Source organism: Triticum aestivum, chromosome 5B, assembly GCF_018294505.1.
Source record: "Triticum aestivum cultivar Chinese Spring chromosome 5B, IWGSC CS RefSeq v2.1, whole genome shotgun sequence".
Lineage (NCBI taxonomy): Eukaryota > Viridiplantae > Streptophyta > Magnoliopsida > Poales > Poaceae > Triticum > Triticum aestivum.
The window spans coordinates 410,584,723-410,600,384 of NC_057807.1; the positions used below are offsets into that span (position 1 = coordinate 410,584,723).

Consider the following 15,662-nt stretch of genomic DNA (forward strand, 5'->3'; position numbering starts at 1 on the left):
GCGAAGTTAGCTTAGTGGCAAGTTTTGTAGATCTATTCCCTGTATTGTGCAATATATTTCCTTTATTCATTCTCATTTAACAAAATGGTCTCAAAATGTAACAATGAATTGAACATGTGAACTTCTATATAAGAGAGGAGTCGAGCTGACCACTGTAACATAACAGGAAGAACTTTTTTTGCTGAACTAACTATATTTAGATATTAAAAATATTTGAATTCAAAATCATTTCAAAGTAATTGTCAGTTTGGAATTGCCAAGATATTTTGGAACCCGGATTTTCCGGCCCCTCATGGAGAAAATGGAACAACAAATTATCAGTCATGATAGAGTTTTGTACGTTATGGGTTAAACATTATACATTTTGACACGGTTTTCTTAATTTGCCTTTTTGGGCGAAAAAAGGCGAGATTTTCCGATATCCAGTTTCTATTGGTCGAACCCGGGAAAAAGGAGAATCTAGGAAAACTGCATCTAATATAAAATCAGGTGTACCTCCCACACCCAAAATGCTCCCATGATACCAATTTCAAAAAATCAACTTTAGATGTTTCAAAAAATTCTAATTTTTTTATGAATGTTCATAACGTATGCGACTACAAGCCCTAAAAAATTGGATCCAAATTCAAAATACACATTGAAAAAAAAGACAAATCAAGCATGAATAGTGTCAGAAAAAGCCAAAAGCAAAATTGACACTATTCACATCTGGTTTGGTGATTGCATGCATGTACCCAATGTCTGAAGTTCAAATCCCTGCGCATGTACTTTTTATTCTCATTTCCCCACCACCTCATGCCGACAAGTGTGATCCACAAAGAGGCTTATGGTCAATTAATTTAATTAAATATAGAGCAAGGATGCTTCTGCAAAGAAAAAGGACGCGCCGAGCTATTTCAGTTACTAACAATGGGCCATAGACATGCTGGCGTGCCACATAAGCGTGGGATAATACGTGCAAGGTGACCGTATTTGAGCGAGAACACAAGTCGGATGACCACAAATCTGTATTTTTAAAGTTTTACCACCAAACTGAACATCGAGTGCAAGTTCTATGACTTCTGATGGTATTACCTCGAAGAGGAAACACAAATTAAGGTTGAGTTGGTTTGTGGTTAAATATGTGGCGTCTGCTAGACGAAAAAAAGTTTAATCTAAAAAACCTACTCCCTCTGTGACATAATATAAGATCGTTTTTGACACTACGATAGTGCCAAAAAAGGGTTTACATTAAGTTGCAGAGGGAATATTTTTTGTATACGAAAGATAGGATGAGGAATTATATTATGGAGACCTGCTAGTTTTTTTAGGAAGCCCGCAACCAGTTATTCATGGCATGGCATCACACGAGATGTGGCGGGGTGCGTTCGCTAGTGGCCCAGACGAGATGTGCACTTGTGTGCGTCCAGGAAACCAAAAAGGCCGCGTTTTCGCCATTGGAGCTATGCGAAACAGTGAGCCCCGTCCTCTCGGAGTATGCCGTCTTGCCGGTGGATGGCACGTGGGGCGGGATTTTACTCGCATGGAACCCCGCTGTCTTTCAGCTCGACCGCATTGCTGTCACTGAGTTCACCATCACCGCTCGTGTGACACCCCTCCTCGGGGGCCAGCCCTGGTGGCTGACCACCGTCTACGGGCCAACGGTCGACGCGGATAAGCTGCGTTTCCTCGCCGAGCTTGCGGGTCTGCGCGCGGTTGCGGGCGGGCCCTGGCTTATCGTCGGTGATTTCAACCTCATCTACGAGGCGCGCGACAAGAGCAGCCCAAACATCAACCGCCGGCTCATGACCCGTTTACGGAACACGTTGAATGCTAGCGAGCTCCGCGAACTCAAGCTGGCCGGGCGGGCGTTTCACCTGGTCCAACGAGCAGGCCAGGCCGGTGCTGGTGCGCCTAGACCAAGCCTTCTGCGACGACGACTGGGACCTCACCTTCCGGGGCGCCAGGCTTCAGCCGCTAGCCACCGCTATGTCGGATCACTGCCCACTACTGCTCACTTGCGAGCCGCCGGTTCGACGGCCGCCCTGTTTCCACTTCGAGGCATTCTGGCCACACGTCGAAGGGTTCCAAGAGCAGGTTGCCGCGGCCTGGAGTGAGAATTGCCCGCCGATGGATGTGTTCGGCCGCCTGGCCCTAAAACTGCGGCATACAACCATAGTGTTGTGCCGATGGCACCGCACTCGCATCGGCGACACCCGTCTGCAGTTGCTCTTCGCTCAGGAGGTTGTGCTTTGCCTTGATACGGCTCAGGAATTCCGTACGGTCGAGGCAGACGAGCTGCAGTTGCGGAAAATCTTGAAGTCCAGGATCCTGGCCCTCACGGTCATTGAGCGGATCCGTGCCAAGCAGCGATCCCGGGTGACGTGGTTGCGCGCTGGCGATGCCAACACGAAATTTTTCCACCTCAAGGCAAATGCCCGGCACCGAAAAAATTTCATCGCCTCCCTGAGCGATGGCGACGGCATTGCCACTGATCAAGGTCGCAAACGAAGGTCGCCACAGCCTTTTTCCACCGGCTCGTGGGCACGCCGCAGGCCTGCCGTGCCACGGTTGACTGGGATGGGCTTGGTCTACCGCACGCTAACCTCGATGAGCTCGAGGTGCCTTTCTCAGAGGAGGAGGTACTCGCGGCCATCAAGGACATGCCCAGCGACCGTGCGCCGGGGCCGGATGGCTTCATCGGGGGCTTCTACAAAGCGGCGGCCACCACCATCATGCCGGACCTGATGGCAGCATTCCAGCAGTTGCACCAGCTGAACCGGGCAAGCTTGCATCGCCTGAACACGGCTAACATTGTGCTGCTGGCTAAAAAGGTGGATGCGACTTCGATGACGGATTACAAGCCGATCAGCTTGCTCCATAGTGTGGTAAAGCTGTTCATGAAGGTGCTCGCGATGCGCCTCGCGCGGTGGATCGACGAACTGGTTGGCCCGGCCCAGTCTGCCTTCATAAAAGGGCGTTGCATCTAGGACAACTTTCTGTTCGCCCGCGGGATGGCACGACACTTCCACCGCGTCAAACGGGCCATGCTCTTCGTCAAGCTCGATATCGCCAAAGCTTTCGACAGCGTCTCCTGGCCATATCTGCTTGACATGCTCCGTGCCCGGGGTTTTGGACCGAGATGGTGTGATTGGATATCCATGCTTCTAGCTACCTCCTCGTCGCAGGTTCTGATCAACAGGGTGCCTGGCCGATCCATTATCCACTGTTGTGGCCCGCGTCAGGGTGATCCTTTGTCACCATTCTTGTTCATCCTCGCCATGGAGCCCCTCCAACGGCTCTTGGAAGTGGCAGTGGACACTGGGGTCATCTCCAAGCTACAGGGTCGGTTGCCGTAGCTGCATGCTTCCCTCTACGTTGACGACGTTGCTCTCTTCCTCAACCCCGTGAAGACCGAGCTGGCTGCTCTCCGCTCCATCCTTGCTGCCTTCGGCTTGGCGTCTGGGCTTAAGGTCAACTTCGAGAAAAGCGCCGCCCTCCCCATAAGATGCGAGCAGTTAGATGTGAATGACGTGATCTCACCACTAAGGGCCAAGGTGGAGACCTTCCCCTGCAAGTTCTTGGGGCTGCCGTTGTCGCTCCGGACCCTGCGTAAGGTGGACCTGCAGCCGCTGCTTGACAAGCTCCGCGCACGTCTGGCGTGTTGGAAGGCTAGGCTCCTCACCCTTGCTGGTAGACTCGTCCTCCTCAACTCCGTCCTAACAGCTTTCACCGTCTACTGGTCGGCCGTCTATGCGCTCCCGCCATGGGTTCGTAAGGAGCTAGATCGGCTGCGGCGTGCATGGCTATGGCGCGGAGAGGAGGTGTGCCATGGCGGGCACTGCAAGGTTGCGTGGAGCCGAGTTTGCCACCCGCGTGATCTTGGTGGGCTCGGTATTGTTGACCTGGAACGGTTCGGCGTGGCGCTCCGTCTCCGATGGCTTTGGGCGGAAAGAACCTCGGCTACTCCCTGGCAGGGTTTACCGGTCCCGGTGACACTCAAGGAGCGACACATGTTTGCGGCAGCCTGCACGGCCACCGTCGGGGATGGTAACCGAGCCAGTTTCTGGTTCGACAGCTGGCTGCCCGAGGGGGCACCGCTCGTGATCGCCCCCGACAGTTTCAAGCTTTCAAGACGCAAGGCGCACTCCGTGCGCCAAGCACTGCTAGGGAGCAAATGGATCCAAGACCTCCGCGGCCGGGTGACCACCGACCTGTTGCCTTCCTTCGTCAGGTTATGGGCGTGTGTCAATTCCCGGCAGCCGCTCTCCCCTGGCACCGCGGACTCCTTCCGTTGGAGACTAACAGACAATGGCATCTATACGACGGCTTCCGCGTATAAGCTATTCTTCATCGGATCCACTACTTTCCCATTGCGTCAGGAGATCTGGAAAGCCTGGGCTCCGCCCAAATGCCGCACCTTTGCCTGGCTGCTCGCCCAACGGCGGATCCTCACAGCTGACCGCCTGCTGGCCCGGCAATGGCCCAATTCCTACTTTTGCCCGCTATGTATGCGGAACCTCGAGACATCGATGCATCTCATGAAAGAATGTCCGTGGGCGCAGCAACTATGGAAAATGGTGGCGCACCGTTTCGCCATCCCGGAGCTAAAACCGGCTACATGGCAGCCGGATATGCCGTGCATAGGCTGGATCAGCAGCTTGAGCAGCGCTCCTTCCACTCGGAATTTGGCAAAGTCGGTTGCCCTCCTGGTTTTTTGGTGGATCTGGAAGGTGTTACGGAGTGTAACACGCGCATCTTCGACGGTGGCACAGATCGCTCGCCGCGGCAAGTCTTGCACCTCCTGCTATCGGAGGCAAGCGACTGGGCGCTGGCACGAGGCCAACACCTAACTTTGCGAGAGTAGTCCAGGCCGACCCCCTCTTTTCTTCTTCTTTTATGGTCTCTCCGTTTTTCTTGTTCCGTAAGCTAATGCGTTAGCCGGCATCCTGTATTTGGCGTTCTTTCGCCTCCCCTTCTAATCAACGAAATACGCAGTTCTCCTGCATTTATTTCAAAAAAATGGCATGGCATCACATCTGAAGCGATGCAAACGTGTCCCACGCACGCTCTTCCTGTGCCAGCGTTTCTCTCGCCGGCCTCACGCGACCCGAACCGTTCAACTCCGTGGGAGCACCCTCACAAACCGAGAAGCGACCACACGTGGCCCGCAACCCCGTTCTCCACAAGACTTTGCGTGTCACCGTGGCTGGACCTGGAGCGCCGTTTCCGCCAGAGCAAAACCCCAAACCAAATGCTCACGGTCACCTGAACTAAAGCGCTGGATTCCAAAGTTGGTTTGCAGAGCAATGCTCGGCGGTGCGAAACAGAACAAAAGTTTCTCTCACGCACACCGTGAACGATCATGAACGGTCCAAGCGGCGCCGCTTGCATAATCGCGCACACTTGGCGTCGTCGCTGCCACCTCCAGAACACCCAATTTAGATACAGACTGGGGTTGCAGGCATCGTCGCCCACACCCACCGCCCCCCAAGAACCCCTTATCTTCTCCCCCGGATTGAGATCGCGGTCCATCTTCTGTCCGTCCAGCCCGAGATAAGACCACCCCAGAACCCCATCCCGTCCCTCCCACCCAATGCATCTGTTCGTCTGATGAATGAATTGGTAGTGCACATTGAGGACAGGGAGAAGATTTAGAGCAGAGTTTTGGGTTAGTCGAAAAACAGTTTCTTTGAGTCGAGAAGATTTATAGAGTGGTGGGTTAATTAACCCGAGGTTTTTCTCGAGTACCATTATTGGGAGGGAGTTGTTGCTGTGCCATGGATCTGCCTGCCCCACCAACCAATCACCCCAGAACTTTATCCTCCATTATCCTAAGCCGCCGTCGTGCCGACGGGGGGGCGAGAATAAACAAGTGCTCCGCGAGCCAGCGACTCCTCTCGCCTCCACCACTCCCTAGCCACCACTCGCTGCTTCGCCTCCGCCCCGACCGTGAGCGGCCCGCCGTCGCGAGATCCAGCGCCGTCTCCGCGCCGCCGCTGGTGCCGCCCATGACGACGCCGGCGCCCAACCCGACCATCCGGAGGCTCGACGTCGCCTCGCCGGTGCCCGCCGACATCGACATCGCCAACGCCGTCGAGCCGCTCCACATCGCCGACATCGCCGCCGAGCTCGGCGTGCCGCCAGAGCACTACGATCTCTACGGCAAGTACAAGGCCAAGGTGAGGATAAGTGCGGTTCTTGATCGGTTGGTTCCTGGACAAGGACTGCCGGCCTTGCGTGGTGTGATCGGGTGACTCGATCTGACTGGACTTTGTGCGGCGATGTGCAGGTACTCCTGTCCGTTCTTGACAAGCTGCAGGGGCAGCAGGACGGGTACTACGTGGTGGTCGGCGGCATCACGCCGACGCCGCTCGGGGAGGGCAAGTCAACGACTACTGTCGGGCTGTGCCAGGCGCTGGGGGCGTTCCTTGATAAGAAGGTCAGATTTTCAGAGTTATTTTCGTTTGGCTGTCATCGGCTAGATAACCCGCACCTGGTTGATTAGTGCTTCTCCGTTAGAACAAAGCCGGCAATTTGTGATGTGTCGTAAGAATGTAGTTTGCCTGTCAACAACGGGATAACCTGCACCAAGTTCATTAGCGCTTCTGAATTAGAACAAAGTTGGTACTGAGGTAATCCAATGGGCTTATTTGGGACAACATTGGAAGGATTAGAAAAGTGTTTGATGCAAATTTAGACGGGGCAATAGTATTCTCTTGCTGTCGCTTAGTTAGTAACACATGTAAATTAGCCATCACGGGTTCTGGATTTGCGTAACAGTTGGATCGATTTATTTATGAAGTTGTGTTGACATAAACACTCTGTAGAGCTGCAGAATTTTCAGTGCTTATGGTGGAATTTCTTCTGTATAGCCACTTGATGGATAAGGCTGCCCGCAATGGAGTAGCATGCGAACTAAGCAATTTTGATCCTTTTTTTTAAAACCAAGTAAGTTTGATGAGGTGGCATAGAATTAAGGTGATGAGACTAGCCAGTAGCCACAATGGGGAGTAACTTAGACTAGTAACATGCTTATGTTACTAGTCTATGTTACTACCTCTATAGTGGGAAGTAACATATGTGTGGTAACATGCAACACTTCATTTATTAGGCTATAGACTCATCGCCTTGATATGTGTGATGTTACTCATACTAGTAGTAACTAGCTATGTTACCACATGCCTCTCTTTCTTCATTTATTGCTTGCCACATCATCTATTTTATCTAGATATGTGTGATGTTACTACCGATGTTAGACTAGCCACAATGGAGAGTAACATACACTACTAATATACACATATCCCTAGACTATGTTACTACCTCAATAGTGGGTAGTAACATAAGTGTGGTAACATGCAAAGCTTCATTTATTAGGTTATAGACTCATATTGCATTGGGACATGTGATGTTACAGTAACTAGCTAAGTTACTAGTACTACATCTCTCCTCATTAACTCATTGTCACATAAGCAAATTTGCTGAGTTGGACTCGATGTTACTACCGAAGTTACTCCCACTGTGGCTAGTCTTACTCCCATTGTGGGTAGTCTGAGAGGGTGCTTGGATCCAAGGGACTTATTTTAGTCTGACTAAAAATAGTCTCTTTAAGAGGCTAAAGTTCCAAGCACCCCTGACTAAAGAGGGGCTAAGAGGGTGCTTGGATACGTTTTAGTCCCATGACTAAAAGTAGTGGGACTAAAACTTGCTAGCCTCATCCATGCTTGGATCCAAATACTAAAGAGACTAAAATCAAGTTAATGAGCATTTATTATCCTCCAAACCCTCCAATCCAAAACTCGCCTGTGTTAAAGGAGAGAAGTTAAATGAGGAGAGAGAGGACTAATCCACATTTTAGTAGGGGTACCCCTGACTAAAAAAATTTAGTCTCAAGACTAGTTTTAGCCCCTCTTTAGTCAGGGGTGCTTGGAACTTTAGCCTCTTAAAGAGACTATTTTTAGTCAGACTAAAATAAGTCCCTTGGATCCAAGCACCCTCTAAAACTAGTCTTGAGACTAATTTTTTTTAGTCAGGGGTACCCCTACTAAAATGTGGATTAGTCCTCTCCCTCCTCATTTAACTCCTCTCCTTTAACACAGGCGAGTTCTGGATTGGAGGGTTTGGAGGATAATAAATGCTCATTAATTTGATTTTAGTCTCTTTAGTATTTGGATCCAAGCATGGATGAGGCTAGCAAGTTTTAGTCCCACTACTTTTAGTCATGAGACTAAAACGTATCCAAGCACCCTCTGATACCATATCATATTAAATGATGTGGTACTTTGTGTCATGCATGACAATAAATGTAGTCCTTTATGATACCAACATATGATAGTACTCTGCATTTCGGACGTAGTATCATATAGTTAGATTTAAAAAATTGGACATCTCGAAAGTATCCGAAGCAATTCCTGCTTTTTATATTGGTGTAAATATAGACACAATTCTAGAACATATGGAATTTTTTGTCATCTATTGCTATTCATAGAGGGAATTGACTATATATTATTAAGTTCGTTGGAATTTGATTATATATGATATTGATATGTTTTACTATTTTATTTTTTGTCGTGTATATAGGTTGTCACTTGCGTCCGTCAACCATCACAAGGGCCTACCTTTGGAATCAAGGGGGGTGCTGCTGGAGGTGGCTACAGTCAAGTTATACCCATGGATGAGTTCAATCTCCATATGACCGGAGATATACATGCAATTACAGCTGCAAACAATCTTCTTGCTGCTGCCATTGACACAAGGATTTTCCATGAAGCTTCTCAATCAGACAAAGCTCTGTTCAATAGATTGTGCCCACCAAACAAAGAAGGGAAGAGGCGCTTCGCTGATGTAATGCTCAGACGCCTGATAAAGCTTGGCATCTCAAAGACAGACCCCGATGAGCTAACTCCAGAAGAGGTTAGGCGTTTTGCGAGGCTTGATATTGATCCTGCATCCATTACTTGGAGGCGGGTCATGGATGTTAATGACCGCTTCCTGAGGAAAATCACCGTTGGACAAGGCCCTGAAGAAAAAGGTATGGTGAGAGAAACAGGCTTTGACATATCTGTGGCAAGTGAGATAATGGCTGTATTAGCTCTTACAACTTCCCTTGCTGACATGAGGGAAAGACTTGGAAGAATGGTGATAGGCAACAGCAAGGCGGGTGAGCCGGTTACAGCTGATGATCTTGGTCTTGGAGGTGCCTTGACTGTCCTAATGAAAGATGCTATTCATCCCACCCTCATGCAAACTCTTGAAGGCACTCCTGTTTTAGTGCATGCTGGACCTTTTGCTAACATTGCACATGGGAACTCTTCCATAGTTGCTGATAAGATTGCTTTGAAGTTGGTTGGGAAGGGTGGCTTTGTTGTTACAGAAGCTGGTTTTGGCGCTGATATTGGGACTGAGAAATTCATGGACATAAAGTGTAGGTATAGTGGATTGACACCTCAGTGTGCTATTATTGTGGCCACAATTAGGGCTCTTAAAATGCATGGAGGAGGCCCAGATGTTGTGGCTGGGAAGCCTTTAGATCATGCATATGTGAGTGAAAATGTGGCTCTTGTTGAAGCTGGGTGTGTTAATCTTGCTAAGCACATCTCAAACACAAAGGGTTATGGAGTGAATGTTGTAGTAGCAATTAACAAATTTGCAACAGACACAGACGCTGAAATGGAAGTTGTGAAAAAGGCGGCTATGACAGCTGGGGCTTTCGATGCTGTCGTTTGCTCCCACCATGCACACGGTGGTAAAGGAGCGGTTAGTTCTCTTCTCTTACCTGGATTGTTAATCAGACATTCCATTTTAATGAATGAATTACATGCAGCTCTCCCCCATGGTCTAAAAAAAGGGCATTCTATACATGATATCACTTTATGGAGAAATCTTTAACTGCGAATCTATTGTCCATTTCATATGTTTTGTCTTCCAACGCCGATGATGTAGTGAATTTTGTTTCTGTACTTTGTGACTGTTCTTTAATGTCCAACATAGATCAGCCCAAGAGTAATTAATATTATTGTCTGTTGCCAGACTTTTCAACTTATCAAGAATATCAAAGTGGTCACTGCACCGAACAGTTCTTACATGATATGCCCATGCATGCCTCTACATTTCACTAATACAGTAGTGCCTAGCGAGTTGATTTCACAAGAAAACATGCTTATTTCTTCAATTTAAGAACATTATCAAGGCTTGAATTTGCAAATTGAACTAGTTAACTAATTCTATCTGGCCATTTTACTTGTATTCAGGTTGATCTTGGAGTCGCTGTTCAAAGAGCATGTGAAAGCCAGGCAGAGCCCCTGAAGTTTTTATATCCTTTAGATTCTAGCATAAAGGAGAAGATTGAGTCAATAGCCAAGTTCTATGGTGCTAGTGGTGTTGAATACTCTGAACAGGTATTTCCTTGTGTTCTTCTATTGTACTCCCTCCGTCCGGAAATACTTGTCGGAGGAATGGATGTATCTAGACATATTTTAGTTTTAGATACATCCATTTTTATGCATTTCTCCGACGAGTATTTCCGGACGGAGGGAGTAGATACTTAGTGTGATTGTGAGATTTGTTCTAATTATGAGAATAATGGCCTAAGATACATTCCAGAAATATGCCACCTTCCCAAGTGCTAATTTGGTGTGTCAGAGTTCTCCACATTTTCATGTTTTGAGATATATCAGAAATACTTAAGAGATGGCACTAGAGGGCTATATGGAACACTCGCGTCTACTTGCAGTCATAAGATTTTGCCCGCTGACTTCTCTATCTATTTCCTGTAGGCCGAAAAGCAGATCGAGATGTACACCAAGCAAGGCTTCTCCAACCTCCCGATATGCATGGCGAAGACTCAGTACTCCTTTTCTCATGTTCCATCCATGAAGGGCGCGCCATCTGACTTTGTGCTGCCGATAAGAGATGTGCGGGCCAGCATCGGAGCTGGTTTCATCTACCCGCTCGTCGGCACCATGAGCACAATGCCTGGTCTCCCTACAAGGCCCTGCTTCTATGAAATCGACATCGACACGACCACCGGGAAGGTCATGGGTCTGTCATGAGCTCAGCTGGCACCGTTTTTGGGCTGGTGGTCCTGTGCTGTTGCGCTATCGACCGTGTGCAGTTTCAATTTTGGGGACATTCCTGAAGCAGAATAAATAAATAATGGCCTCATCGGTGGCTTGGTGCGATTGTGGGGGTAGTACATTTCTGTAACTTGATGGATGTAGATTTGGTCAAACCATAGTGTCTGCCTGTACTCTGTTCGTGTTCCTTATAGTTTGATGTTGAGATTTTTTTTTTGGTGAAGTTTGATGTTGAGCTTTATCGGCGTGCTTTGCTGGTTCTATTTCATATATTTTTTGTTTGATAAACTTCTTCTCCTTTATCCATTCATAAGTAAAGTAGCATCCTTTACAAGTAAAGGGATAACCTCATCAGGGGCGTTATCCATCCAAATCCTCGGAGAAGAAAACCTAGCTAATCTTGCTAGTTCGGGCGTTATCGATCCAAATCCTCGGAGAAGAAAACCTAGCTAATCTTGCTAGTTCATGAGCTACTCGATTACGTTCCTTATTACAATGATCATAAATGACATGGAAAAAACTTAATGACATGAAATAATAGTCATCTATAATGGATGATGATGAAGCGACTGAAGAAGAGTAGCCTTGGCTCAACGCATTCACCACCTCCACGCTATCCGAATTCACTTCAATCTTACTACATCCAACGATATTAACAAGATTCAAACCACAATTGCTTCTGCTGTGAATGAGTCGAAGCAAATGTCTATCTTTTCATTAGCAGCCGCTATAAATTTCCCCCTATGGTCCCGGATAACTGCTCCAAATGTTGCTGCGAGTGTGTCACTATCAAATCCCGCGTCAACATTTAATTTCACGTAACCATACTTTGGTTTCAACCAAGCATCTGAACGGACGTGAGCCTTTGGGCTGTAAGAGATGGTATAATTTTCTACTAAGCCTCTCACTGACATATTGATTTGATATGCGCTTTAAGTTTCTTCATCATGTGTCAATTTTCTCCTTTCATACCACAAATACCAAGCCGTTGTTGCCATCGTTTCTCTGAACTTCGGCAAGCCCAACACTTGGATTTGTTGTTCTGGAAGGCACAGAAGATGTGCCAACACAAGCTCACCTGCCTTGTCAACTTTTAGTGCCTCTTTGATAACAAGCTCAAGACCGAGCATCTTCCACACGTCCGTTGCCAATTTGCATTCGAACAACATATGTCTTATGTCATCAGGCCCCTGGTTACAGGCTGGGCAACTCAGATTTATTTTCAAGTGCTTATTAGCCAGGATAGATCGATAGGGAATAGCATTCTGGAGCGCGCGCCACATAAATATTTTTATCTTTGCTGGGCAGACTAAGTTCCATACCGAGTCCCATGTATAAGATGGGTTTGAAGCTCCAGCCGTTGATTTCAACTTGTGCCCAAATTGAAATTCCCATTCTGTATGGTATGCAGATCGCACCGTGAAAGTCCCTGACTTTGTCATGTTCCCATGCCAGGAAATCTGTCATCTCATGTAATGGTAGTGGAATGGCCAAAATCCTTCGAACATCCACTTGCCAGAACGTTTGGTTAACCAGCTGCTCATCCCAACTCCCTGTCACTGGATCAATGAGGTCAGAAACTTTAGAAAGAAGATTGTTACCCCTTGGTGAAATCACCTTTCTTGTTGGGCTATGAGGTATCCAAGGATCATCCCATATGCTAATTTTCTCACCATCACCAACTCTCTAAATATACCCACGTCTGAGCGTATCAACTCCGGCCATAATACTCCGCCATGTATATGAAGCCTTCTTTTTTAAAGTTGCATTCATCATATCTCCATCAGGAAAATATTTTGCCTTAAGGATCAACGCACACAAAGAGTCCGGGTTGTCAATAAGGCGCCATGCCTGTTTTGCCAGAAGTGCAAGATTAAAGCAGTGAATATCTCTGAAGCCCATACCCCCTTCTTTCTTGAGAATACACATTTTCCACCATGCAAACCAGTGCATCCTCTTATGAGTTGCGTCATCACTCCACAAAAATGAGATATCGCATCTGTGATTCCTTTACAAATTTTCTTAGGAATTTGAAAGACCGACATCGCATAAGTTGGTATTGCTTGAGCAACAGACTTAATAAGAACTTCTTTCCCTCCTGAAGAGAGGCACTTCTCCTTCCACCCGGTAAGCTTCATATGGTACTGAATTTTCTTTGCGTAGCTGCATAATGAAATTTTTTTAGAACATAATGATGGGCCGGTTCGGCTGCTAGCGACGGCGAACCATGTTGTTGTACTGGGCCGCCCCGTCCAGCCATCTTGGGCCGTGCCAGACGGTGACGGCTAAACAATTTGCTTTTCCATGCAGGACTGCTTTTCTTTCTCATTCTTAGTAGGATTGATCTCCTCAAAATTAAAAAAAGGACTTGCTCAAAGAAAACACAGGATGAAGTAGCAGCCACAGAGAGCAACTGAAAGGTAGGCTTTCGTAGCTGCCTGTGCCGCAAAGTCAATGGCCGAGCGGAGCACGTCCGACACACGGACACGGGAGCCACACATGCAATTTGGAAGCCGTCAAGAGTCAAGACCTCGCCGGTAGGGCGACGCCGGTTCGCCGACACCGACGTGGCTCACATGCCTGCCCTGTTTCCTCGAACGCCACCACCTCGCTCTCAAACCCTACTGCTCAGCTCAGCCCGACGCGACCGCGGCAGAGGCCACTTCACCGGTCAAACGCGGCGACATTGCCGCCCGCATGGTAGCAACAGCTAACCGTCGTAGGCGCTGGGAGACTGGGTCAGAACTCAGAACACACGAGGACACGAACGGCTGGATGGGCTAGTCAGCATGGCCTGGCGATCTACTCATCAGTCCGTTCCGTGGTACTGCTTGCAAGTTGCGACGGAGGCCGGTGTGCGACACGGCCCGGAGATCATTGTTTGGATCGATGTGATGTGAGTCTTTTAAGCGTTTCTATCAACTACTACTAGTGTGCTTGCTAATGCGCTGGACCTACCGTCCATGATGGTGTGCTGCGGCCGGTCGGGTACGAGATGGGCCAAAAAGGTCCGCTCGTGGTCGGCATTTTTCTGTGCCTGTGCTGCATGCCTTCCTACGATACGAGTGGATGCATGCATGCGTTCCTGCTTTTGCATATACCGTAAGTGACTTCCTCTCTCTAATCTCCACCGTAGTTGGGACTCGTCGTTTATTCCTAGTTGTCGCAATCACCTCAAGCAGTGGTAATCTGCTACTATAATTGCGTCTTATAGATTCCCAGCCGCGATGTGCTTTGGTACCGTACTTAGCGTGTGCCGTGCCGAACTGGATACCCGCGGTGCAGTGCTGCTACATCCACACTTGCACACTCGTCGTCTTTTCATTCTGATAATATACTTACTTGCTACTCTTGGGGGATACCGTCAGAAGCCACGAGAGGAGGGCTCTTTATTTCAAGCACGCGAGAATTCAGTGCAAAATGAGCACCATCACGGGATGCCTTCTCTTCTGCGTCTAGAAACAGTTTCTTTGACAAAATATGCACGTTTTCCTTGCTCTCACCATCCTAGAGGCCAAACTCCTGTACTCTCTCGTGCGTACAATTTTATACGCTTGTGTCCCCATAATTGCTGCTTCCACGTCCGTAGGAATAAGGGGTGGAAATGCTGAAAAAACGTTTCTCCTAGGCGATGTAAATATAGTGTTTCTTTTTTATTACAAAATGTGCACGTTTTTCTTCAGCTATCACCATCATAAAGGCCAAACTCCCGTACTCTCCCATGTCTAAAGGTTATGTACACTGTGCTGCCTGTGATTGCTACTTTCAATATCTGTACGAATAGGAATAAAAAACGTACAATTGGTATAGGAATGCAGTGCAAAACTGTGGACCGGAAAACATAAGAATTATGTAAACTTGCGTGTTTGGTTCGCCAGAACAGAAAAAAAGGAATTCCACTAAATACAATAAATAGAAGTCAAATCATATAAAAAGGTATAATTAAGATGATAGTACTATGTCACTAAAGACCCTGGTTAGGTACTACATAAAAATGAATTCAACAAAGAGGTCAAATTAGATTGTAAATTGTAATTTTTTTCCTTTGAAAGTAAGACCAAAAGAAAAATCTCAACTTTTCCTTTGTGGCATTCCTTTGAACCAAATGAGTGAATGGTGCTTATAGAAAAATTCCACTTCCTATTCTTTTTCCATGAACCAAACAAGCCCTCGATTTAGAAAAAAAGGGAAATACAAATGCTGTAGAAGTTCAACCAACCGGAACTAGAGGTAGACCTCTAGTCCCGGTTTGTATAACCAGCCGGAACTAAAGATGTCCCTATATAAACCCTTCGTCCAGCCCGAGCCCATTTCTCTATTTTCTCCTTTCCCCTCTTCGTTCTTCCCCTTAGCTCGAGCTTATCCTCCATCTTTTGCCAATATTTGTCAAGATTTGGGGCACCCCACCTCTCCAAGTGTTCACAAAGGCTAACAACTTTGTCCTTTCATCTCTCATTGCTAGATTAGCTCGTGCAATGCTCTATAAGTATAGTGATTTGTTAGTTTTAGTTTGGGAGTAATTATGTGAGAGTTTATTTGATTTATATTTAATTTGAGCTCAAATTAACTTCTTGGTTTGCATATGTGTACGTGTGGTTTACCTAGTGC

The 15,662-nt window shown here is 47.5% G+C and overlaps 1 protein-coding gene across 1 annotated transcript; it reads left to right on the forward strand.

Annotated features, from left to right (window-relative positions):
* Positions 1–5,446: 5,446 nt before the first annotated feature.
* Positions 5,447–11,277, forward strand: LOC123112155 (formate--tetrahydrofolate ligase). The gene is made up of 5 exons (XM_044533080.1): positions 5,447–6,161; positions 6,272–6,421; positions 8,560–9,735; positions 10,230–10,376; positions 10,755–11,277. Exons 1-5 carry the CDS (start codon positions 5,760–5,762, stop codon positions 11,028–11,030), a joined length of 2,151 nt encoding a protein of 716 aa, XP_044389015.1. The 5' UTR covers positions 5,447–5,759; the 3' UTR covers positions 11,031–11,277.
* Positions 11,278–15,662: the final 4,385 nt, after the last annotated feature.